General features: G+C 41.3%; 1 protein-coding gene across 1 annotated transcript; it reads right to left on the minus strand.

Moving 5' to 3' along the window:
- Window positions 1–637: 637 nt before the first annotated feature.
- On the minus strand, window positions 638–23,673 carry MKRN1 (makorin ring finger protein 1). Its single transcript, XM_030040494.2, has 8 exons — window positions 23,409–23,673; window positions 15,447–15,575; window positions 10,576–10,802; window positions 4,803–5,029; window positions 4,102–4,316; window positions 3,284–3,394; window positions 2,692–2,830; window positions 638–2,239 (listed from the first exon to the last, which is right to left on the minus strand). Exons 1-8 carry the CDS (start codon window positions 23,579–23,581, stop codon window positions 2,027–2,029), a joined length of 1,434 nt encoding a protein of 477 aa, XP_029896354.1. The 5' UTR covers window positions 23,582–23,673; the 3' UTR covers window positions 638–2,026.
- Window positions 23,674–27,515: the final 3,842 nt, after the last annotated feature.

A 27,515-nucleotide genomic window follows, 5' to 3' on the forward strand; every position in this document is an offset into this window, starting at 1 on the left:
AATGTCATTTGCGCAAGTTACATTCAAAGCCTTTTCTCCCTCTGCTACTTGCCTCTGGAAAAAAACCAACCAAACCAACCCAAAGATGGGTTTAGACTGTTCAGTTAAACTTTTCATAGACATATCCCTCAGCATCTGAATGTTTCTAGTAGTTTACTGCCAAATTTTTCTGCAGAAGAATGCCTCCTTCTAAACACACAGGCTTAAAGAAGCATGTCGATTCTCAGGAAGTGGCCTGTAGCAATGCTTGGACTTGCCATCCAAACAGCATTATGACAGGAAACTATCAATACAATATGTACTGCAACTGACTTTGTCCTGAACAAATAAAATTAATACCATAGTGCACAACTTACTTCTGAGAAAGCAAACCACGTCTGTTCCCACTAATGGCCCCATATATTCCTTCAACAGTTCAATTGTCTCAGCTGTCTGTTCAGAATGTGTTCCTTACGTTACAGGCTCTTTGCTGGAAAGGTTATAACCAAGTTAAAATTCCGTATTAGTGTGAAACGATTCTGCAGGAGTTAAGAATAAGTGACATAAATGCCTTTATACTTACAGAAACACACACAAAAATAATCAATCAAGCTGAAACACAGAAGCTTCAAACTTAAAAGAACAGACAGACTTCTTGTTTAATTTTTTTGATTTTTTTTTATTTGGGAAAAGTGCTTCTTACAAAAGGCAGCTGCAAAACAATACGTTATAGACCTCAGAACAATTTCTCATTCCATTTAAAAGTGAAAGGAGAGGCAGTCTAGGGGACAAGAGCAGCAGGAGAACAGATCACGGGGCATCCACGAGTCAATAAAAAACAGCAATAATGTAATGCAAGGTTAAAATTCCTGTGCTGGGGCTTTGGTGGCAAAGTAATTTCTCAATGCAAATTACAGCCAGAAACTGCATGACTGCCTTTGTAAGCAGTAACGCACATAAACTGAACAGCTTTACCAGGCAACCTGCCCAACTCAGATGCTGAGAGGCACGTGTACCTCAAACCAGCTGACAGGCAGAACAATTCCCTAGTGAAGCTCACGGCTTAAGTGGTTACACCAAGTTCTAAAACTTACAGAGCAAAAAAGCTAAAGGGGCCTCTCTGGTATTCCTCTGACCCCACCTTGGCTAACTGGATTTCTGCTCCTGGACAACCCTAATCATACCCATGAAAGAGAGCTGGTGTATTAGGGAGTGCCATCTATTAAGTTAAGCGATAGTTAAGATCACTGCCACAGACTGGGCTGAGACCACTAAACCAGTTTCATGTCCAATTGGAGGCTAGACTTCATGCACCAAGAGGGGATGAAAGATGGTTTTGTTATTTTTAACTTACACAGAGTCTCCCCATCCTTGAGGTCCAACTCTACATTTATCTGTATATACACATAGAGAGTTCTCCTTTCACAAAGACATTTTCCTTTCATGCTAAACACAGTAAAAACCCAGAACGTTCACACCTGGTTCTGGTTACACAGTAGTAATAGTAATGTGCAAGTAAACAAGAGACCAAAATCACAAATGAAGATGTGTACATGAGGGGGCTGGAACAGAGCTGATGCCAGAAAGAGTATTTGTATCTGGCCTCAAGTCAGAAATATTGGTACAAAGACAGAAGAAAGGCCATCAGCCAATTTACATCCCCACTGCATGGCCACTGCTCATTTTTGTATCTGGGCTCTTCAAAATGAGTGTGGAAGTCCTGTAAACACTTTAACCCTGGAACTGGGTGAACTCTGTTGGGTACACAGATGAAGCAACAAACCTAAGCTAACTGTTTGACAGTTAAATTCATTTTTACAAAAACTAACATTTTAAAGATTTATTTCTTGTTATTTGTTTAAACAGAGGAAAAACAACACTCCTGGGGTGGGAGGGGATGGGAAGAGACAGACCCTGGGTAAAAGTTATTACAACAGCACCTGGAATTGATTGGCCTGCCTAGGAGAAACACAGGCACTGCCACAACACCACAGGTAATAGCTACTGCCTGAAGCCAAGATGACAGTCCACACTCCACTGACAGGTGCTATAGATCCAAGTCATAGTAATCTTCCAGCTCATCATGAAACAAGTCCCACTCATCCTCGGAATCCGTTAGCTCATCGTCACCTCCTGCTGCCAACAGCATAAGCAACATCTCACCAAGCTCAAAGGTCACCACCTCATCCTCGTCGGTCTCAAATGGATCACCATTCTCTCGCTCCTCAATGAACTCCCAGAACCGATTCCTCCGCTGGGCCTGCAAGTGGAACACAAACATTTCCCCAGGTGACCAAGCGGTACAAGGTAGGAGTCTTCTCAGAGGCTGACAAGGTTCAGCCCCCAGCATACTGCCTGACATGCAAGAAACCATGTTTCTCTTTCAAGGAGACACTGACCTCCAGTAGAATTTATCCTTACACACCCCTATTAATGCTACCCAACATTTCTACTTCAGTATGTTGGTGTACTAGGAAAGTTTTTAAAATTCACTCTTTCCATCTTGGCCTCCAGCATTCACAAACTTTAGACTACAGCCTCCTTCAAATTCACCATTACAAAGGTCTATCAGAAGTAAAAAAAAAACAAAACAAAACAAAAAAAAAAACCCAGTGTCAACATTTCCCTGTCCTCTTCTCAAAGCAGCTGAATTAACACACACCTCTCTTGCACTCTCTCTGTATAGAGAGGACAAAAAACAGCAGCACTGACCCGGTATCTACTTGATGTTCCCACTTTGGGTCTCTGTGGCTCCTCTCGGCGGCCGTCAGGATACGCATGTTTGTAAAAACAGTTCCCTCCAAATGGACAGCTCCCACGGCCTTCATCAAAATACCTGCATGGCTTGTTGCTGGAAAGGAAAATATCGCAACCCTTACTCACAGCAGACCCCAACCAGACTTCAGAATTGCATTTACCTGTAGTCCAAAATGATCTCAGGTACCATTTGGAGCTGAAGGTATTTTGTCAGTATAACACCGACGCGCAGAAATGATGTATTACACAATGTGTGTGGGTCGATGCATGCATAGGGACGCTGATGGCTCGCAGTGCACAAGCTTGTACTACCTTATGGCTACACCACCAGCGTTTTGCTTATAGAAGGGAAAGATTGAGGTCAAAGAACATAGGAATAGCTTTGCGACTGTGTGGTTGCATGCATCTGTGGGCAGATAGGCAAGGACGCACTCCACACGTGGTGGTGGAAAGGAGGTGTGAGAGGGCTTTACATCAACACCCTTCTTCTCCAGGTGTGCCTTTATCTCTGCAGTCTCAACTTGACAAAAGGCTGCAGTGCTCATACCTCATTGCCTCCTTGTATTTCTGAATGAGTTTCTGCTTCTCTTCCTTCTCCTCCACCCAGTACTCACTTGGAATGACAAAGTTAGATGTGATCCGACATTCAGGGCAGGACCTGGGGAATGAACAGACTGTGCTGCAAAATTCCACATTACAGGGCGCTCGCTCTCCTAAATTACAAGTCATGGCATATATATCCATCTTTAAAGATGTACTGTACCCACACACTTGCTGTATGAGCTTTTCAATCTAGACTCTCTCTTACACATGAAGATAACCTAAACTCTCCAAGAACTCAATGGCAATGGCAGCTGGTCAGCTTGTCTCAGAAAAGCTTGAAAAAACACTTCACACAGACTCCTTTTTCTTTACAATTAAATAAATTTATTTTCGTTTGATTTCTGTATTTATTTGATTGGAACTTTGTTTTTTTAGAACAGCCTTTAAATGGAAAAATGTTTTGTCAACTGATTAATGAACTAGGGCGGTAATGAATTAAGAAGCATACATTCTGAACTGGTTAATCTGTTTTCTGATTCCTGGCTGGGTGTCCAAGACACAAACAGTAACCACTGGACAACATGCTACTAAATAAATGAAAGTTATTTTCTACCATTAATTGAGTTTTGCAAACTTAATCCATATTAACCAAATCAGAGTGTACATGTTATCCCTAACAATTATTTCACTTCCAAACTAAAGTTAGTATGCATTTAATGCAGTCTCTGTGCAGTCTGCATCTGGAAGTCTGTTGCAAGTTGTCACAAGTTACTAAGTTCTTCCACAGTAACAAAGCACAATCGAAATGGGAAAGTGCCTCACTTTATAATCTTGCTCTCAAATTGTTTAGCACTCCTCCACTTGCGGATGCACTTGAGACAGTAAGTGTGGCTGCAGTTGGAGAGGATCCCAAAGCGGCGCTCACTAGGATTAGCTTTTTCATACACCACCTCCATGCATATCCCGCACACCATGTCTTTACTACGCTGGACGGCAAATGAAAGCTCCATGTCCTTCTCGTGAGCTTCAATGCAAGACTGAAAAGGAGAGACAAAGAAAACGACTCCAGAGACAACTGGTCACCTGGTGAACTCTAAGCAGGTTTTCAAGCTCAGTTTTACTCTGCTGTTTTGCATAATGAATGGAGTATGATTAAGCTGAAAAATCTTTATCCAAAAAACAAACTTGCTCAGATGGAGGGGAACAATCAATACAGAATTCAAATTCCTTTCTTCAGACATTGCTTTTAAACATGAGAAAGGCAATCTAAAATACCATCCAGTTTTACTAGGCAAAGAACAGAGCTTTAGTATCTTTAAGCAGACTGCTCTCCCAGCACAGATAAGGAAACCCAGCTGCTTTTAAATATGGCCCTGACAGGAAACAGTCCAGTTTACAACAGGAATTTCATTCACTGCCTGACCTGCATGCACCTTCAAATGAAAGGAAACTAGTGACAACTGATTGTGGGGAGCTAGGAAGCAATAACTTAGAGCTGTTTAACACCACAGTTGTTTGCTTACCTTTATGTGCTCGGATCTCTGTGCAGCATCAATTGGATGCAAGACCTGCAGTCCACACATATCACACACATCCCCATGAATATACACGCAGTTTTCTCCGTAACGACATTCTCCTACTGCAGCATAGGGGCACAGCTCCTTCTTTATCTCCACATCTACTGGCTGCTTTTCATATTCTTCCTCAATCACCATTTCCTGCAAGGGTGCTTCAATGCAGGAAGGAGCAGCTGGAAACAAAATTAAGGACAGTAAGCAATAAATTCAGACTGAGAGCACTGGGAGCAAGAATACACTGTTTTAATGCAAAGTAATCTTTGGGTAACCCTGCTCAAGTTATCCAAAGAGAATAATAAAAACAACCAAGGTTCATTTCAGTCCAAGTTTCACATACCCTCAACCTGAACTAACAGTTATTTTTCCACTCAAGAAAGCATGACCAATTTCTTCATCCTTCAACCCAGACAAGACTAAAGCTATCAAGGTTTCAGTGGCCAGATTCAGATCCGTTTACAGCCTAAGTCTGCACTGGAAAAAATCTTGCTAGTCCTCAGCAGCTTAAGTACATTTTCATAAAAACTGGTTCAGCAACAGTTAAATATGGTTACAAATCTATCACTGCTTTGAGAATCAATTTCACATCAGCTAAAGTTAACAGGCTTTTTCCCAGAAGTTACACAGCTGAAGCAATAAAGGTATATCCAGCATAACAAAACACCAGTATGGAAACACCACACCAGCAGTTCCTTATGTGCAGGTTAATTAGCATGTTGTTGTTCAGCCTGGACAACAGACTTTCACTTCTAGACTCCCATGCATCTCCATGACAGACACAAAAGCTGGGTCCACACCTCTCACCAAACTAACTTGATTCTAGGTATTTGCCAAAAAGCCTATCCTAAACAGATATCTGGTGTCAGTCTGACATGTAAACCTAGCTTTAAGGAACTGAAATTCAGAATATTTTCATTGCATTCTAAGCTAGCCATCAGTTTTGCAAAATCCTTAAGTAAATTCCCTTACCTAATTCTAAACTGAACTGAAATCTGTATCATTTCTCTTCCCCATTTAGACAGCTGCTGCCTAACACTTCTCCCTGTACCTCTTGAACATATGCTTGTCTGTGTAACCACAAGCCAAACAGCCTTTTGAGATAATTACATAAGTAGGAGGATAAGCTAAGTTATAAGACAAAAGCAGTCGGTTTGAAACTGAATACATAACAAACACAGGAGGACAAGAAAGCATTACTATATTCAGAATAAACACCAGGAAGAACAGCAACTGGACTTCGTTTACATAACCAGTAGCTGTTACAATAGTAAAAAGTCATCTAGGCTATAAGAAAGTGTAACTTTCATAAGCCATTTGAGCACTAGATTTGGAGAAGTAAGCAAAAACTATCAAAGGCATACTTGGATCCGTAAAAGTAAAGGACAGACTCCTTCTCAAAAAGAATCAGAGGCTGCGCGCTCACACAGTTTTCATCCCCATGGAGCAAAGAGATACAATAAGCATGTATCAGCCTGTTAGATTCTGGACATGCAAAGAAAAAGCAGGTCCCTCAGAGCTCACAGTTTTGGGGCATAAGCAAATATTGAAGATTAGCATAGGAAAATATTGGCTCTCAAAGTAAGTTCAAGTCTGCTTCTTGAACCATCTCTGACTTGAGACGTCACTCACACTGATCTTGGATCAGTCTGTTTGCTAGAAACATACTTTTCAAAAGCAAGTGAGTGACAGTGTAGCAAGTCAACTGTCAACCTGCTCATTTTTCAGTAAGAGATTTCCAACCAAAAAAGCTTCATTATCCCTTCTTCCCCATGAGTTCTAGTAAACTGGCACCAAGAAAAGTAACAAGTAACCATATACTAGGCTCTACCTACTCTTCTGAGTAGCTGAACATAATATGAAAATTTGTATTTATTAATGGAAATTTCCACCCCCACCCCTCCTTTTGAAATCCATGGTCTCCACTTCCAAAAGAAGTAACAAAAAACACAACTACCAGTCAGTTTCTACTCCCTCGACTGTCATTTTTGCCAGTGTTTTTTCTAGTTAATGTTGTTACAGATTTTTTTACCTCGTTGCTTCACATGACTTCTGACATCTTGTTTGACCCTTACTGAGGAAGAAGAGTTTAGTAGATCATGGCATGAATGGGCAGAAGCCTATTAGACAGACAAATGCAGCTGAGTTTCAAAGGAATCAAGTGATAAAGTACTTCTTTTAATGGGGCTGGGAAGATGATCTTTACTTAAGGCAATCCTATATCCCTGGAAAATGCATTCTTTGAAAGAAGAGGCACATTTGAAGCTCCTCTTAACAGAAAAAATTTCCAGTCACCTGCACTCCTCTCAAGCATATCTTTTGGCAAAATTTTATTCAAAAGGGTTTTATTTGTTTAAAAAAACCAAACCAAACCAAAAACCCAAAAACCAATCTATTACTTGAGGTTCTTTGAGAATAAAGACTTTGAAGTCTTACCCCTCCAGAGACTTACTTAGAAACCCATTTATTTATTATGCTGGTCCATGCAAAGAGAGAGCAGAACTTCACATCTTGGCACAAAACATGTATAGAGTTGTTACTTTAAACAAACAAGCCACCACCAACAACTACTTATGTCAACAAGCACAGTACAGCTACTAAATTCCAGCCCAGTCCACAATACCATGCTTGCACAAAAAAGTACAACCAGTTCTTAGTGACTAGACATCTAGACAAGAAGATACAGATCTATGAAGGTCAGTCTTTAATAATGGCTCTGGGTACTTCTACATTATGAGAGGGTTGGAGAGGGAAAAACGTGCTAAAAGTGACATTAGTTTTCCAGTCCCAGTCTCCTGTGCTGTCCCAGCACTTCCCCTCCGCAAGAGTTGTATTTCTATGAAATAAAAATTAATTAGTATTTTCACTTCTGAATATCTTAGCTTCCATAACCTAAAGCCCTGCATGCATATCTCCTGTATCTACTGCACTGTATCTGCTACAGTTTTGCTACCTCTTTGAAAGCAAAATTAGAGAAACTCACAAGACATCATTGCCTCAGTAGTTCCGAATCAAACATCCCTCATAGAGCAACATTCACTCTCTACAATTCTCTCTGCTGTTTTCAAAACCACTATTCTCCAGTAGGTGGACCCAATCCCTATCTTCTCACTGCCATTTCACAGTCAACAGGGTTAAATTCATACAAGTGAAAAAACTAGTTCATTACCTTCAATTCACACACCACCTGCTTTCACTCCAGGACACACTTTGTAGCATCAAATACATTCATCTTGTAGCAGCAGGAAACAGCCACCCAATTCAGAGCGTTTCCTATATTTCTGCCTTTCCACTCTCCCTCAATTATTCCAGAACATCTAGCAGCAGTAGCAGCAAAACACATACAGAAGTGTGGTGCAGCTGTAGATCAAACAAGTGAATATCTGAAGAATCACCACTATTTTCTTTGTTAGGCCTTGAGGTCATCTTCAAGATATCAGGTCTAGTCCCAAATCAGAGAATCATCTGCATTAGCAGAATGTCTTGTCTCATAGTAAAAGATGAGCATTATAGCCCAAGCTACACATGGTTAAGCTGCTAACCCTGAATCTTCAGCATTTTTAAGACAATTTAAAACACACAGGCTTCTAGCTGATCTTGAGAAATAGGATCCATTTTAAAATTTCCAAGTACCTGTACATTTCTCCAGGCATTTGATAAGAATAATCTGTAAGGCTTTAAAGCGTATACCATGGAACCGGGCACACATGTTCGTGATCACTACAGCAAGGTTCTTCATTTTTTATAGCTTAATAAAGACAACAGCTCCAGAAAAATAAAGTTTTAAAATGCAGCTTTTAAGAAGTCACCATGGGAATTAGCATCATGTAGCGCCGTTCAGAACAGAAACAGCCGAGTATGTTTGTACATTAAAATACATCAAATTTCAAAGGATACAAAACAGAGAACTTCAAACAAGATTCAGAGAAGAGAATGTTACTTAACTTAATCTGTGGCAGCCACAAGTTTCCACGAAAAATAAGCCTGACCCCCTAGAAAAAGGAACTGCTTCAGTAAAACTAAATGAGTTAAAGGTATAATGAAATGCTCTTACGCTTCAGGAATTTAGGAGAAAGCACCACCTCTCCTGTAAGGAGTAGGTGTATTTAAAAGATCTCTGGCTGTTCAAACTAGCAACGAAATGCTTCCAGTGGAGGGCCACCCAGACATTAAGGAGGCTGAAGCCCATGAAGAGAGACTGAGAAACTGGGCTAGTTCAGCTTAAGAAGCGATCTTATTGCTATCTTCAACTACTTAATGGAAAAGGAAAAAAAAAACCCCAAAACCAACAAACAACACAAAGCCAAACTCTTCTCAGGTGTGCACAGGACAAGAGACAGAAGGCAAGCCGAGGCAGGGAAAAATCCAATCACATACTAGGAAAGAGTTTTTCCTTGTGGAAGAAGTTAAACACTGCAAAAGCTGCCGAAATGTTATGGCATTTTGAACATGTCTGAGGATAGAGACTGAACTAAACAAAGCCCCTGGCAACCTGACATAGCAGACCCTCCTTTTGAGCAGGAAATTAACTAGATGAAATCTAGAGGTCCCTTCCAATCTAAATTATTCTATTCTGATTCAAGTATTTTAAAAAGGGGATCCTCTATCTCAAACACAGAAGCTGCATCTTTTATGACAGTAAGGTGACATATTAACAGGTAGAAGACAAGTTTTCATTCCTTTGGACTATACCCAAGTCACAGATTCACCAAACAATTCCATAATCAAAACTTCTCAACAACACTACCAAAATGTTAATGTCACTTGACCATTCCTTTTCTCTTCACCCTTCCTCAAATCAAATCAGAGCAGGCTCCAGCAGCACCCTGTAACATTGAGAAGGTAATTCTCTTTTCAGATCTGAGAATCTGAGTAGTGCTGTGGAGACAAAAAGTATAATCTGAGCACTGTATGACAACTTCAAAATTTTCTGGATGCAAGGTATCTATTTTGGATTCAAACAATTATTTGAGTACTCATGGCCATAAGCCTTCAGTTTTAGAGAGCCAAATATTAGAAATTATGCTAAAGTAAACACCTTCAGCCTACTTTTCACTTAAATTTTAAGTCCTTGGGCTATCTTTCTGCAGGGAAAGCAGATGACAAGTATGCTACTTAAACAGTCTGGTCCATACGATAAGCTTCTTCAATCTCACTCTCAACATGACCTGTCCCAGTAACAGAAAGTCAAGTCTCAGAAAGGCAACTAGAATAAATGATTTTCAGCTTCTGGTCTGAATTGCCATGGGATTCATGAAAGCAAGCATTAGGCTTCCATTCATTCTACAGTAATCCGTACCTCCACCGAAAAAACCTTTAAGAGACTGCAAAAAAAACCCAAAACAAAGGCAGCAGATTATCTTTCCAGAGTAGTGATATTAATTGCATCGCCAGTATTTTCTTCTCCCATCACATATGCAAACTAAACTTCAAAGAAGGAGATTCTCCAAGTCATTCAGAGCCACAACAAGAAGGAGCCAGTTATGCAGAGACTGTCTTTAAGCATACCTGCTTTCAGAACATCAGGACAGCAGTAGTAACTGACATGGTATGGTCCGACTATTCACATCAGAAAATTTAAACGTAAGTTAAGGACAGATCACATGAAGTGATAAATAAATATGATTAGCTGTACTCAACAAACCCAAAAGCATTAAAATAAACGGACTACATATAAATTCTTGACCCATGACAGAAATTTACTGTTATCCCATGATCAGCTTACCACGTCCACAGTATGGCTGCCCAGGGACAAACTCTACAGCATTCACCCAGTCTTCAGCACCTACTCCAGCAGCTGCCAGATCTATATTTTCATCTTCTATCTCAGCAATAATTTCTTCAACCGTTTCAGGGAGTGATGCGAAGTCTGAGGATACTGAGGGATAAACTTCTGCATCTGGATTCACATCAGTCACTTCTTCCTCTTTCAGTGGCTTGGTATGTTCATATCTAAACAGTTAAGACACATCATGTCAACTCTTCACAAAAAGATACCTCCATAAAGCAGCCCAAGGTATTGGAAATAAACTGATTAATATGTAAACACACTATTCTGAAGGAGGACCTAGAAATGGCTTGAAAGAGAAAGCCACTAATGACCCTTTATAGAAACGCGCTTCCACTTCTGTAATGTCAGCACTGCTTAAGGAAACAGAAGGTAATCCATGACTTTTGGGGAAACTGAGCAGCATGCACAATTTTTACTTAACTTACATAGAATGAACTTCAATTATGTCCAAAATTGGTCACATACCTATTATGCATGTGCAGTATTACTGAATGAAATAAATTAGTTCATTCAGCTTTAAAAAGAGAAGACTAGGGGCAGATATCGCTGTCTTCAACTACCTCGTAGGAAGCCACACGAAAGATGCAGCCAGAGTCTTGTCAAAGGTGCAACAATGACAGCCAGTAGACAAAAGTCCAAAATGAGAAGTTACAATTAGGTGTTAGGAAAAAAATTCACTGTGAGGGTAGTCAAACACTGGAATGGCTGCCCAGAGAGGCTGCATGATCTTCATCCTTGCAGATAATCAGAACGTGACTGGACAATACCTTTGGGCAACCTGACCTAGGCTGGCTCTGCCTTCAGCATGGCTCCAGAGATCCCCACCAAAATAAGTGATACTTTTCTGTATCTGAGTATCTTGCCTCATTCAGATTTTATGTTGAATTTTACTTATTTCTAATGCCTCTTTCAACTTACTGTGGAAAATGATGCTTGGAACACTTTGAGCCCTACCTTTGATCCCACTAGCAACAGGAAAGCACCATTTCCCTCAAAAATCTGTCTTCCAGCAACTAGTAGACTACATGGGAAAATAAATTACAGGTGTACCTTCGAAGTCTTAGATATTTGCCGACTAATTTCAAGAATAAAGGGAGGGAATTTTTGGAGATCATACAAAACTTTTAAGCGACTGTGATTCATTTACCTTGCGTCAGACTGAAAACAACAAAGTCTCACGGTTCTTGCATATTAAAGAGATGCTCCCAACCAAATGTCAGCTTTGAACTCCTAAGGAAGCTATGAAGCACAAATTTAAAAGTCAAAACTTCAGACCTCTACACCAGTGGTCTCCAAGTGGTATGCATGCACCCTAAGGGGTGCGCAAGACAATCCACTGGGGTGCAGGAAGAAAATACTAGAACTTCTTGTCATATTTCTTTTTTCTAAAAAAAAACCCCAAGAATTAAGTTTTACTAATATTTAACACACAGATTGACAGCGGTGTCCTCATTCGGTCTGTATGTCAGAGGGTCCCACATAAGGTATGTGCGAGGTGTCCTGAAGGAGGAGCGGGTGTTCCACCACGCAGCGGGGTTGACAGTGGCACCCTCACTTGTTCACTCACTTTCAGAATATTTCAACACATTGCAGTTTGTTTGTGCCCAATTAAATGGACTGACAGATTATATTATCTTTTTTTACCTAAATTAACTGGCAAAACAAACAAGTGGCTTAAAAAGATTCCTGGAAATAAGCTGTGGACTGATGACAACACTGATAATGTGGGCACAAGCAAACAACAAGGAAATGTCAGAACTAACACTTCTCCTACTCCTACTACGAGCTCTTCATTACAAGGTAAAGACAATGCCAGCCTAATCAGATCTGAAAGAACGTGGCAGGGAGGAATAAATAAATCGAGATTACCGAGACGACTACTTGAAATATGGATTTACATCCACTATTATTAATGGTGAACCTTGCCCTCAGTGTCTATTGTGGTATGAAGCCATCACAGTTAGCACGACATTTAAAATCTAAAGATCCAGAACATGAAGACAAATCTCTACAATTTTTTCAGAGATGTTTCAAGTCATGCGATACTCAACCTAGTACTTTACAAAACTTCACAATAAATGTTTAGAAGCCTCTTTTGAGGCTTCTTATATAATAATAAAAGACAAAAAGCTACATACCATTGGACCACTTGTTCTTCCTGCTGTGGTAAAAATGACTGAAATAATGCATGGAAAACAATATGGTAACAAAGTAAAACACAGTCCTTTGTCAGCATATACTGTTGGGAAACACGTAGAAAACACTGCTGAAGATGTGAAGAAACAAGCATTAGAACAAATTTCGCAGTGTGGGAAGTTTGCTGTACAGTTGGATGAAAGTACAGGTATTTCTAACAAGTCTCCACTTATGATATTTGCTACATTCTGTTTAAATAATGAAATACATGAAGAACTACTTTGTGAGCCACTGAAGAAAAGATGTACCAGAAGAGATACATTCTCAACAAATGACTTCTTTAATTAAAAAAAAAAAAAAAAAAAAGATGTACTGGAGGAGATGGACTCTCAACAGTAAGTTACTACTTTAATAAAAACAATGTTCTATGGAAAAACTGTAACCAAGTGTAACCACTGATGGAGCTGCTGCTTTGACTACAACAACAAAAAAAAAAAAAAAAAAAAGGTTCCAGGGTAAGGTTACAGAGATAGCACCACACCAGAAATTCATTTACTGCATGGTTCACAGGAAAGATATTGCAGCAAAGATGGAGCCAGAAGTGCACAAAGTGCTACAGAGTGTCATCAATATAGTTAATTTTTAAAAAACCAAGACCTTTAAATAGGCCAATCTTTACAACACTTTGTTATGAGATAGAGAGCAACCATGAAAGTCTTCTGTACACAGAGGTTTGCTGGTTATCTCGTGGTAAAGCACTTAAAAGTTGCCAAAGATGAGTTACGCATTTTTCTTTCACAAAGAGACAAGAGTTCCAAATTTGCTGACCACCTCTGTGATGACAAGTTGCTGTCAGTAGTATGCTACCTAGCAAATATTCTCAAAAAAATAAACACACTCAATCTGTCCCTTCAAGGTAAAGACAATGCTTTAAGAACAAGTAACTGCTTTTTGAAAGAAACTTGAGGCATGGAGACAACATTTTGAAAATGGCTGTTCTGAAACATTTCCACCATTATGCAATTTTGTTGCCAAAAATGATGCGTGTCAAATATAAAAAACTCTAATAGCTTGTACACTTAAAAAACCTGGAAACAGAATTCTCTAACATGTTTAAAAAAAATCTTCCAAACAAAGAGTTTCAGTGGGTTTTGGACCCATTTGTTAAAAATATAAAAATGTAACACCTTCCAATTAGTCTGCAAGAACAGCTGATTGACATCAAGCAAAGATGGAAATTTACTAATCAAATTTTAACAAAAAATCTTTGCACAATTGGTAGATGGGATTGAAAAATGGGTATCACGCCTTAGTAAGCACAGCCAACAAAACACTTCTTCCTTTTGGATCTACATATCTTTGTGAAAGATCTTTTTCAGCTATGACAGCCATTAAAACTAAGTACTGAAATAAACTGAACTTAGAACAAGACCTTCAAATCGCCATATTACAAAATGTTAAACTAAGATTTCAAAAAATAATGAAGCATATTCAATCAACATTAGTGTCAGTAAAAAAATATTGTTACTAATAATGCTTCTAGTGAGAGCAAAAATTGTTTTGGACTTAATAAAATATTTATAAAGCATTGTTTATTTCATCTTTATTACATCCTTCTTGAAATTCTGATTTTTGTTGTATGTTTTATATTGTACATAATGTATTAGTACAGTAGTAGATATATATATAATCTATAAATATATATACATTGGGGGGCTGCTCAAAAATTTTTCACTGATGGGGTACGTGATCAAAAGTTTGGGGACCACTGATCTACATGGTCAAGAAAGCAACATTGGCACATACAAGGCTACAGAGAGGCTTATTTTTGTTATCTTTCTTATACATAGTAACCATATATTAAACATGAAAATAAAGCTAACTATGAACTACCATATGAAGTCATCATGCAAATATTTAATCATGCATTAGAGCTGCAACAAGAGAGAATGTTAAAACTCCTGATAAATTTTAATAAAGTGAACTTAAGATGATGCAAACATCCCTAAGCCTTTGTAAAGCTTTCCTACACTGGGAAAACACCCGTTTCCTTTCTTCACACTTCTTTTTAATAATTTCAGGGGTATAGGTTAAGTCATATTATGTTTTCATAATGTAGGGCCATTTTGTACAGGCAGTATTTTAGAACCTACATGACTACACTCAAGTTACTTTTCCAAACTGGCAGTTCAAGTGTCAGAGTAGCAATTCCTGAAGAGACACATACAATCAGGGGAAAAATAAAAAATAAAAATAAAAAAAATATATATCTCTCTCTCTCTCTCTCTTACCTGTTCAGGCTTTTATGACCACTCAGCAAATGTAACTCAGTTACATCAGTTCAGCTAGTTTGAATGTAGTCTCAGATTTCAATTAATTTATATACTCTTGTTATTAACAAACAAACAAAAAATCCCCCACACCCTGACAACTAGCATTTTTACCAGTTGTCTTCTCGCCTTGCCTTTGCTATTTATTTCCATAGCAAAGCAAACACCATAGTATTTAGCAAGAGAAGGCAGTTTGTGAAAAGAAGCTATTTTCACAGATTTCTGAAGTTGCCGCGAAAGAGGAAAACACTTTAAGATTTATTGTCCTTCTGTGAGCTCTCTACTCAAGGACTTAGAGTGAATTACTCCCCTACGAGATGGTCAAATGCATTTCTTTACCTGCAACGATCTCCGTAAGCACAGCATCCTCGCTGATAATACCTGCACACCATGGCAGACTGACTAGTGGAGAGGTCATGGGAGTAGCGACAGTTGTCTCCTTCCTTGCAAACTCCATGCATGAAATATCTGCAAGACAGAAGATTACTGTGAATTAAGGAGAGGCACTGAGGCTGTAAACAAAGTATCTGGATGACAAATTATTCTATAAATCAAGCTATGCTGAATTAAGAACACCACTAACAACTCATGGGACCATGTCCCAGTATAAACATACAAATTACATCTGAGAGAAGATGAAGCCTTAACTGTTTCAGTGAACTGTACTGCACATTTAGGGACTTACGCTTACAAATGCCTGAAAAAAAACGTGCGAAGCAAACTTTATCCTGGGCTATGACAGAGAGAAGGAAGAGTCTTGGACAAAGTAGATGGCGACAAAATTTACTTGTAGCTCCTGTGTTCTGACACCAACAAAAACCTTAGAGAAGCCTACCACTGAATCCAAAAACCAAAATCAGCCACACCCTAAACAATTTTCCTGAGGGCTTAAATCTATTTTGAATTTGTAAATAGTTCAATCAAAAGTAATTTCCTCTCCAAGAATGCAAAACATGTTTATGATGGATAACTGCATTTGACAAAACATACACATTAGTTTTTGCCATAGGAGCCAAATATTCAGTAGAAGCACCCTGCTTCAGTACTGTGCTGCCTATATTGGAAGAATTGAGTGGAGTTTCAAAGCTTTTGAGGGCAGTTTACTGAATTTCAGCATGTCAAATAACACGAGTTTAATTGAGCATCCTCAAATTCAGCTATTCAAGAAAACTGAACAGTGATTTTCCATTTAGTTGAAATTTAAACCTAGAAGACACAAGCTTCTTTAAAGTACTGTAACTACTCAGACTCAATATGCTCACATCAAAACTACAATTGAAAATACAAGTTTAAGTACATCTTTCCCAATCAACATAGAAGTACTAGCCAAGGGAAACAAACAAAAAAAAAAAACCACCAAAAAAACCACACCAAAACAAAACTAACCACTAAGTAAAAACTGAATCCATCAACATGTTTACCAACACTTCAGTTTACAAAGAGAAGCAGTGGCCCCAGATACCAAGTAAGTTGCAAACTCTGAACTCATTGGAAATATCAGGACCTGGTAAACAATAAAAATTTGTCAGGATTGAGGTCTCATACAAATTCTTCACTTGCCTATAAAACACCACTTCAGGGAAGATTGAGATGCAGATTATACCCTTCTAAACCTATCCTGCTGCTGAAAGGGGCAGTCCTGCCCTTGTCCTGTTACACACTTCCGCATTGGTACTACCACACCTACACAGCCAGAAGAACCAGGTCCTCCGACCAGCTGACTGTGCAGCCACACAGCAGTACAGCCAGCACAAGAGACAGAAGGATCATCTTTCAGCAGCCCAAACTAAGATTAGGATAGCTCTTCACAAAACAGCACGTTCAAGTCAATATTCCTAGACTTAAAAGGTGTCAACTCATTGAATTGCATGAACTTCTGCATAGGTACTTTGCTGTATTTTTAAGATGTCAGATAAATCGAAGTGAACAATTCACCAAATGACATAAGCAGACCTACATTTGTAACCCAGTACTAGGGATCTATTAAAACCTGAGGCAAGTCTTAAGAGGGCTGATAACCCTCCATGTGCAAAACCAGTGGTATATTCAAAGTACTAAGAACAAAAAAAAAAAAAAGCCCAACAAACCCCCCCCCCCCAAACTAAAGCGGTTTTATAAACCACCATCTGACACTTGCCATCAGGCTGCAATTCACACTCAAAACAATCACCTGTCTGTACACTGTAGCTGCAGAGTAACCAGGCAAGAAATGTGGTCCTATATAAAAGTGGTATAAGACCAAGATGAGGCTCTGCAAGATATTCTCCCCAGAGAGACAAGTACCCTAGTCAGGTTTGCCAGGTGACTGCACAATCAGCTATGCCAGCACACACCAGGAATAGGATGTGACAAAAACAAAACAAAAAACCCCACACTCCATAAACAGCACTCTCTACCATGAACAAAAAAAAAAAAAGCAGAAAAAAAAACCCCACCACCAAAAACCCACCACCCACACCCCCCCCAACACACTACCACAACCCACCCACAAACAAACCCACCTCAAAGCCAAAAAAATTAACAACCCACGAACTCGTGGAACCAGAACATAACTGGAATTTCTGGCTTGCTTTTAAGAAGCGAGAGTCACACACCAATAGGGTAAAAAACAATTTGGGTTGTTAAACGTTTGTTCTTGTTAACAACTGTTATCTCCACCCTTTGCTTATTTCCACACAGCATTGCTTCCCCCACCTGCTGGGGCATGCAATTTCATAGCCACTTGCTGACTCAGATCAGGGAACAGAGCTTCAGATGTAACCTGACATTCCTTTTGCTGCCCCCATCGTTATTTTTAATCTAGATCAGATCACTGTTCAGCCCCACTGCGCAGCCACGCTGCTACTTAAGCCAACAAAGCCTTGGGACACCACTATGGCTGAAATAAGCGACTAAGAGAAAGGCACTAGCCTGAAGTGAGGACTTTCATCAGGAAGTACTTGGTCAACATAACTTACCCTGAACACGTAAGCCTCAAAATCGGGCTCTCCCACTGCTTGTTAGACAGAGGAAATAGGGCTCCAAGTCCCATTCCTTCTTTCCCAGCTTATGTTAGAAAATCCTCTGCAAATACAGATTCTACATAATTCTGAAAGTTGTCACCATTTATTACATTAAGATGGTAGGCTATAAGGGGAAAAAAAACAAACCTGAAACACTCATAAGCTCAATTTAATTCACACGTTACTTTTAAAGGCCTGCAATCCTACACAGCAAGCTCTGCCTCATTTGAAAAAGAAGGCTGGGGTGGGAGGAGAGAAAAATGTGTTTCTCTAAGGATTATACCAACTCCCCCCACGCCAACAAGAGGTAGGGTTTTTTACTTTTAGGTCACAAAGAATTTAACATTTCACACATGAAATTGCTGCGTTTGGCTAAAATATGCTTTGGTAATGTAAAAAAATAAACAGTGCATTACTTTTGGTGAAAGGTAACAAAACTTCTGTTGGAGAATATCTTTACACACACAGAGTATTTAATTTAACTGTAGCTTTACACAACAGCAATACCAGCCTCTTGTTTCTGGTTACAGGAAAAAAGGATCCCTAAAAACTGAGAAATACATGAGTTACCTGCCTCACTCAGTGACATGTAGAAAGATATCCGAAATTTGCATTCTGTCAAGTACCCAAACAATACATTAAATTTCATCTGAAAAAGTAAAACTGGATCAAGACAGGTATGTAGCTGGATTTTCTCTGAGCATCTATGATGCTGTCATCCAAAAAAGCACTTACTCTGACAGCAACCCTCTCCATCTTCCCTATTCAGATATACTAGCATAGTTTGGTGAGGCTGCATGGGGAACCAGACCAGAGAACTCATCGGGGTCCAAACCCAGATCAACTCCCCAGTTCAGTTCACTGCATGACTGTACAAAACATGAGCGATCCCAACACACAGAACAACCACACAGAAGTAGCAGTTGCCTGCACTGGCATTTTATCACTGAAAAACATTTCAACTCATGTCTAGTTACAGATGCCTTGATCAAAATAGCACACCCTGATTTTCACAGGGTACTTAAAGTCACAGAAATCAGGCTTTGCACATCCAAAAGTCTCAAGTTGTAGACAAGATCCAGTGGGCATTTTTTGGAACTGTATAGAAGAAACACTTGCCCAAGGCCATAAAGCTAATCACGTCTCCAACTCCCTGGAATTCCAACCACTGGAGAGAGGTCAGATGTTACAAGTGCTACAAGAGATTTACTAGAATACTTAAAATTTTCAAGTTTATCCAGGTTTCAACGACCTTGATTTCCAAGATGCTTTAAAGTATAATAATCTACTGAAGATTGTTTTCCATTGCTAGAATAATATTACTTCTATTACTTTCCATAAGCTACAGAAAAAGAATGTGCAATGCCTTTATCAAAAGGACACTGCAGTGTTAAACACATATAACTGCAGTCTAAAATCCTGAACATGGAAGCATCTGAAAGAAGCTAGTACTTCTACATATCAAGTCTTTACCCCTGTAATCCTATTAGTGAAATCAATATGCAATACTTCTTTTCATAGCTTTTGAAGCTTGCAATGGGTTTGCTTATTCAGGTGTGGTTTGTTCTCTACTTCAAGGCCACTTAATTCTGCTTTCAGGTAACCCCACTTTGTTTATTTAACTACTGGTTTTGCTGAATTAGAATGTCACACCCAGCAACAGGCCTCCTTCAAAAATTGAGACATTGCCATGACTGGCAGACAGGGAACCTGAGGATAATAGCCAACTGCAGTCATTAGCTTCTTCAGGTGCCATACAGAGATTGACAATTCCCAGAGAAGAGGCCAGGCACCCTGTTCTAGCACAGCACACGGGCATTCAGCCACGTGAGCGGCTGATGAAATTCTACATGAGTTAGTAACCTTAAGAAAAAGGAAAAGAAAAAAAAGTAGGTCTTAATAGCATTTATCTCCTTGTCCCTTCTTCTCCATAACCTCCTTCAGCACAAAGCTAGTGGGGAATCCAGAACAGAGCAGCTAAGAAAAGGGCAATACAAGCAGGCTGTTAAGAAGTTTGCACTCCACACCTTATCATTAGTGCTCCACTGAATGAAGGAGGCATACTTCACGGATTCAGATTCCTCACATTGAAAGACTGCTAAGTCTTTCTTTTCTGAAAGAGCAGCAAAGATACAAACACACAGACAACTCTCAAAATACACAAATTAGTTGCTAAGGGTTTTATTTATGTTCAGTTATTAAACAAACAAATGAAATGTAATCTATTTACATCAACTTGATGACCTGAACTATTATTGCATGACATCTGGAAAACACAAGCATCTGGAGCTAACAGTGTCAAGTCTTTGGAAAACAATGTTGGTTATACTACTTCTCAATAAAACTACGTATCCATCTGAACCTGGAAGGACAGAGAAACTTGGCAAGGACCACCATTCTTTTTCTTATTTCAAACATATCAGTAACAAAAGGATCAGAATATTAAATAAAAAGTAGTTAAGAGTTACAGTTTTATTCCCCTGCTGTTTATTCCAGACTAAAAGATTATACATTATTACACACCACAAAAGCATTGAATACTGCTAAACCATAGAAGCAACGTATGAAAATTATTTTTTATCATCTCTTAAGGAACATGATGAATTCCTACATTTCACCCTGAGACTTCTGAAATTTAGATGCAAGAAAAGCAGAAGGGTAACATCTGCAAGACTAGATGTCTGGGAGAAATCAAAGTCCTTCATCTTAGTCATTGTGTCTCTCACTCTGAGGTATCAATTATCCATCCCAAGGATATCACACTGGCATAATAAAACTCATTAACCAACCAATTTATCATATCAGGTATTTGAAGGAGCAGCAAGAACTTATTTACCAATTCTAAAACTATCAGTTCTGATAAAACAGCAGTATTCCTTCACCAGCCATGAAGTGCTAAGTCTTTATACTGAAGGGACTACTATCTCCCAGAAGTTTTTCAGGCAGCATTTACTGTCACCCATATGAAGATTCAAGTAAATAAAGCCTATAAACAAATAGAATTGTGCTGTTACTCAAAACAGAAACTGCTCTACCTATCACATTAAAACCCTGCATTTCAAAATTCAACCCCTTCATCTCACAGTTAAAACCTCAAGCTCATTTACGAAGGTAAAACAAGATTTAATAGTATGAAATATTATTTTCTTGAATAGGAATACATCCTATTGCAACCAAACTTAGAAAAACAAAATTCTTATCACACATCCCCAGAAGCTCAAGTCAGAACTGTTAATTTCACTTTCAAGTCTGAGGAAAGCTGCTCTGTCTACAACTTGAATGGCCTAGTAAAAATAAACAATAAGCAAGCAAGCAATGGGATAACTAGGAGGACTTGTCAAAAAGAACAAAGAATGGAGAGGTTCATTAGGTCTAAAGCCCAGATCTCGTTGTTTAAGCTCACATTAAAGCACATTAACCCTTACAAAAAAGTAGCTTTAACTTCCCACTAGTCCTGTGTTCGTAAATAAATATGCTCGTTAGACAGACTCACTGCACTGCATGACACTGATGAACTTGACTGCTTCTGTACTACAGCAGTCACCGCCTTCAATAAATTGATTTATTGTGCCTGTTACCTGAGAACAGAGAAGGGGGGGGGGGGAAGAGAGAGATCTCCCCAATCCATTTCACCTAATTGAGCCTTTCGATTTTCAGAAATTACGAGGCAATCTGCATAGAGGGAGCACTAACCTATACCCTTGCAGCTCACTCAAAAGCCGAGCTAAGCATCACACCCGGTCATTTCCTCGTCACTGGCCTACGTTTAACTGCCATGCATCAAATATTAACCCGGTTATTCATAGGCAAGACTCTTTGTATGCAGAAGTACTGGGAGAGAGCTGAGAAACAGCGCTTCTCAAATAGACACGTTAACAGTGCATTAACCAAAATAAACAGTGATCAACAGTTAACAGGAACGCGTTAAATACTGCAGGGTATACTTAACAGCACAAAAGAGAGACAGAGCAAGGAAGATCCCTGTGAAAGCCAAGCAACGGTTCTTATACTACTATTTCAATCTGCAATTGGCACAAACGGAAAAATATGCAGAAGAGAGACGGAGCTCACATCAAGATCTATAGCCTCTTCCCTTTCTGCCCAAGGGATGTTCCTTTTTGCTTCCAAGTGACTTGAAAAGTATTTGCTCAGAAGCATACTCAGGTTAAACGTAATTTACGATTTTATTTAAATAAAAAAATAAAAATAATCATTGAAAAAAAGGATCAGGTGCTCCTTAATACTAATCTTGGATTACCACTTGCTTTCATATAAAGTAACATCTTTCTACATTCACAAAACTGTTTTATATTCCTTTCAGCCTGCAAACAGAGCAGCAGTGTAAATTTAAAAATAGTCCATCTGGCAAGCTTTACAACATGCAGTGTGATTTGCATAACCCCATATAAAAGATTTATCAGAAATACAGTTTAAAGGAAAATACAAATAGAAAATGACGCAGCATACGGAATCTTAACGTAACACAAGTAGCAGCACTCCTCACATTTTGCAGCCTATCATGACTTATTCCTATTCTCTGGTTTAATAAGTAATTCTTGCTATATCAATCACGAATTCGTTTCCATTTTAAAATTTTGATTCAAACGGACAAGAACTTAAAACAATTTGGTATTTCCTGCTTTATCGCATTTTCTGGAACGCAGTTACAGGACTTCCCTTCTACAGTCTCCTTCACACCGACCACTGCGGGCATATTTTCACACAATAAAAAGTGGCCCACGGCATCTCATAAGGAGCCAGCGAGGCTTCCGACCCCTCCGGGAAGGCGAGGGGACGGTAGCCACACGCGATTTGCACGGCGGAGCCGCAGGGAACACCCTCCCGTAAGGCAAGGGCAGAAGAAAGGCCGCAGCCCGCGCCGCCCCCGCCCGCGGCTCTGGCAGACTAGGCCCGCAGCGCGCTCGACGCCAGCCGGTACTTCCGGCAATGGGCCGCCGCCGCCGCCGCCACACTACATCCCCCACAAGTCCCGCCGCCGCGGCCGGTTTCCGCCCGGAGCCGCCGCAGGGCGCGGCGCGGCCCGGCCCGGCCAGCTGCGCAGTTTGCCGCAGGCCTCCCCCGGGGCGCCGGGCGGGGCGGGGCGGGCCGGGGGGGGGGGGGGGGGGAAGGGGGCGCTGCGGCCGCGCGTACGTGACCGTGGGGGGAGGGGAGGACTGAGGGAGCGGCGCTGAGGGAAACGGCCGCCGCCGCCGCGCGGGAGGGGGGGAAGGGGACGGGGACGGCCGCGACCGCCACCCCCCCCCCCCACCACCACCCCCCGGCTGCCGACAGCGCGTACCTGCAAGTGACCTGCTTGGTCCAGCCGCCTCCTCCCGGCCCCACGACGGGTGGCGGCACGGCTGCGAAGTCGAAGGCCGCGGCCGTCGCTCCCGCGACGGCGGATGTTCCCAGGGCCGCTGCCGCCGCCGCCGCGGCGCCCGCCGTTGTTCCCAGAGCCACCGCCTCCGCCATTACTGTTTATCCCACTCAGCGGCAGCACCGGAACTTCCGGGAACACTTCCTTCCGGCCGGGCGGGCGGACGGAGCGCGGGCCGGGCGGCAAACGGGCAGCGCGGCGGCTGAGGCGCGCGCCGGCTCCGCCCCTTCCCTCCGCCCCGCCCCCAGCCGAACAGCGGCTCCGATTGGCGGAGGGGAACGTCCAGGCGGGAACGTGCCGGGTGGGGGAGGGCGCCGGGCGTTACCGCCGCGCGGCCTCAGCGACGTAACGGCGGGCCGGAGCCTTCGGTCGCGGCCCGGGGAAGGGCACCCGGCCCGCACCGCGGGGACCGGGCCCAGGCGGAGCCCGGCAGCCGGGCCTCGGAGGCCGCCTCGCCCCAGTCAGCCCCGAGGAGCGGCAGCGCTCGCCTGACGGGGTGGGGCCCTCAGAGACGCCCAGCTGCCGGCCTGGGCTGCGCCGGTTGGGCTGGCTTAGTCAGGGGCGGGAAACGGGCCTTGCTCTGGAGAGGAGAACACGTAACGGCAACGTGGCGCCGGCTGCGGGCGGGGAGGGGGTTGGGAGCAAAGCGAGCCAGTGGCACCCCGAAAGCCCTGACCGAAAACTGGCACTAGGCCACGGGAGAGCTCGGTGCTGCTAATTTGGGGCGAGAAACATTACATCCTTCTGCCATAATAAATCCTGCTCGTGAAACTACTGTTTGCCTGCTCTGCATCGTGCCCTTGTCTTCCTGCTGCCAAGAGTCTTAAGCCAAGTACTAGACACGGCCTGAAAAGGCAGAGTGAGAAGCAGGCGTGCAGGGGCAAGGTGAAGAGAGAAGTCTGTCAGTGCAGTGTTACTGATACTTTGCACATCTATTTCAAACTGTATTAAAAAATCAAATATATTTAAGTTGCCAGTCACTTCAGAAGATACTGAAATTAAGACTTTGTTCTAAAAGTAGACAGTAGGATGCCATCCCGAGATGGCAGGACTTCAGGAAGTGCACTAGAGAGGTCAGAAGAGGTAAATCTGTTTCCAGGTTGCCTTGAAACAATGACTTAAGTGCCCTCGAATGACCTGAGAAATGAAGTAATGTCAATGCACTTGCTGGCACCTTCTGGAGTATGCAGTGCTGTGACCTGGGCAAACAGAACTCTAAAGTAAAAGGCAGTGAAGTATACATACAGATTGTAACAGACTTCAAACCAAGGTAAAGGTATGCGCCAGAAAAAAAGACGGCCAAAAGCTGAACTTCACAGGATTCAGTGGACAGAGGTTGGGGCACAGAGACTTTTTAATTCTTGGGAATTAACATGGTTGGTTGTATAAGACCAACCTTCACCCAAGATATGGAGCTGGCATCAGATAAAGACCTTGATCCAGGCTCTCTATGCAGCATTGATAGACTCCCTCCTGAGATCAGCAGCACAGTGTTCAGTGCTGGATAGTTTGTAAATTTGGTTCCACAAATCCATATTATGAGAAAGCCAGGATGTTCAATGGAAAACTGAGCTGTGAGAATCAGGAAGCTGTTTTTAAAAAGTTCATATTAAAAAAAGGAAGCGTTTTCCACACCTGATTCCAACACTGAAACATAAGAAGTTCAAAAACCGCACCAGGTTTGTATGCTCAGTCTTACATTCTGTTAGAAATAGCTGGAGAAAAAAATACTTCGTATTAGGAAAAAAAGAAATTAATCAAATACTTTATCACCAAGCCATTAAGATAATCTGGAAGGTTTTTTTGGAACCATTGGAACAATCGTGGAAATCTGCTGATAAAAGTACAAGGATGTAAGCCTTTAAGGAAGGACAGGCTAAATCACTAAAGAGCAACTTCATCAGGCCTTTCTGTGGGTTAGAGCGTTGCCTTGCATAGCAGCCCTGGCAAGACAGCCAGCTCCAGGCACCATAGTTCACAGAAAGGTAAAATAAACAGTTAAATAAGTGTCTTCCATATGTATCTGCATGTCCTTAGTACATCTCCTGGATACTGGTGGCCTAGAAGTAAGCTTCACAACAGAGAAGCACCAATAAGCAAATTCCAGCTCACAGAACTGCTGCAGGTTAATAGACTCTTAGAAATCAGGTACACAGGAAAAGGAAAATACTGTCCCAAGACACACGTGACAGTGAGACAAAATTAATGTGGAGCTTCTCATTTCCCTAATGCCTTCTGTAGTAACGCCCCTGAGAGAGAAAAGGTTTCAGAGGAGATGGTAACCCGGGTAGGAATCACTCACAGATGAAAATGCAAGGGTGGCCCGGGGGGCCCAGCTCCCAGCAGGCAGTAGGAATTTGCCATGGCGATTTCTTTGTTCCCAGCCGCTCCCATTTTACCCAGCAACCTGTTTAATATTAACCTCTACTTCTGAGGCCCGGAGGGGGAAGTACCAGCAGCAAGGTCTCTGGGTCACTGCAGGCAGGCAGGACTGGAAAGTCAGCTAACACTGCAGCAAGCAGAGGAGCGAGTTATATGCAGCCACCACGGTTTCTTACAAAAACTGTCTCCAGCAGTTCTCCGGGGCTTTCTCTTCTCCCAGTCACCTACACACTGTGATCTTATCACCCTAGCCCCTATACCATCATCAGCCATATATCCCATTTCAGAAATATCCCAGGAACAGCACGGCCAGCCAGTCTCTGAGGGGCTAGCAGATATCAAACTGGCCCGTTCTCTTCCTGGTTTAGCAAGCCTCAGCGGCTTTTCTGGTAGAGCAAAAGATGGGGTTAGCCTTTGAAAATTGCTCGTATAAGCTCTTATTTTCATTGTAATAAATCCAAAAGACAAATCCAAAACTTGGGATGTGCACAAGACTGCAGGAGTGCCCTCAGAGCTGCTTGAGCGGCCCTGTTTTGTCTCAGAGACCTACAGGTTCATATTGGAAAGCTGAGCTAGAAACCCAACAGGCTGTTTTTCCACTTGTTTTAAGGAGAAAAATGGCAAACAAGGCAACACGCTCTTACCTCTGGCTTCATCTGATATGGCAGACTGAACTGGGTGCCCACTGCGTAAGATCATATTGAAATGATCATGATTGAGAGCTGGAAACTGAATGACCAGCTTGATTACTAAATCATCATCTGGTAGCATGCCAAAAATGTGATAGCCGAGATGATAGGTTCCTACATTACTGCAGTCTTTCCTAATACATCTATTTGAAAGTAAAATGATGCCATTATAGTTTGTGTATATTTTACAAAAATGTAATTTTGCCTACCCATTTTCTTTTCAATACATCTGGCCACCCATCCCCCCAGGAAGAAGATACCATTCACAAAATCTTCAGCATCCATTTATTGTATCTAAGGATGCAATCTATCATTCCTGCAACTAAATTCCCTGCAGACCCCAGAGCAGACGTCAGAGGTGGATTGTCTTTGCAACCCAGCAAGCTTTGTTTGAAGTTTCCTTGAATGTGCTTAGTTGAAAAGATTGGAAGGATGTAGAAAATAAGATGACAGTCATGATTGCCGACTTAAACAAAAGTTGCAGGAAACTTCTTTTGAAAAGGACTAGTGTAAAGTGTGAATGCTGCTTTAACAACCTATGTTTTACAATTTCCTGATTAATGGATTGCAGTAAAATCAGTTCTCTAACACTGATTACTTCAGCAATACACTAGCAATTACTTTAGCAAGTTTTACGTTATGCATGGAAGTTGCATAGAATCATGTCTTGTCTTTTATCCTGTAAATCAATTCCTTCATGGGCAGCCATTTAACTCTGACCTCTGATATTTTCTGTAGATTATAATATCAAAACATGCATAATATCTGTGCATTAGATCTCAAAGTATCCTTGCTTTTTTATGAAGGGACAAAGATTTATAATTTCAAAGTCCTCGTTCAAAGCCACCCTAAACCTGTTAGAGTAGATTGTCTTTACAGTAGGAGACTACGATAGTTTTTCTCTGTGAATCCAGCTTGTGTTCATGGCGTAGCCAGGCACCTGAGTCATACACCTGAG

Source organism: Aquila chrysaetos, chromosome 17 (assembly GCF_900496995.4).
Source record: "Aquila chrysaetos chrysaetos chromosome 17, bAquChr1.4, whole genome shotgun sequence".
Taxonomy (NCBI): domain Eukaryota; kingdom Metazoa; phylum Chordata; class Aves; order Accipitriformes; family Accipitridae; genus Aquila; species Aquila chrysaetos.

Coding starts and splice junctions, on each gene's coding strand:
- MKRN1 (XM_030040494.2), bottom strand. CDS start 23,581: ATGGCGGAGGCGGTGGCTCTGGGAACAACGGCGGGCGCCGCGGCGGCG. Junction 10,803..15,446: donor GCTTACGGAGATCGTTGCAG/GTAAAGAAATGC, acceptor TTAACTGTTTAG/ATATGAACATACCAAGCCAC. Junction 5,030..10,575: donor GCAGCCATACTGTGGACGTG/GTAAGCTGATCA, acceptor TTTTGTTTCCAG/CTGCTCCTTCCTGCATTGAA.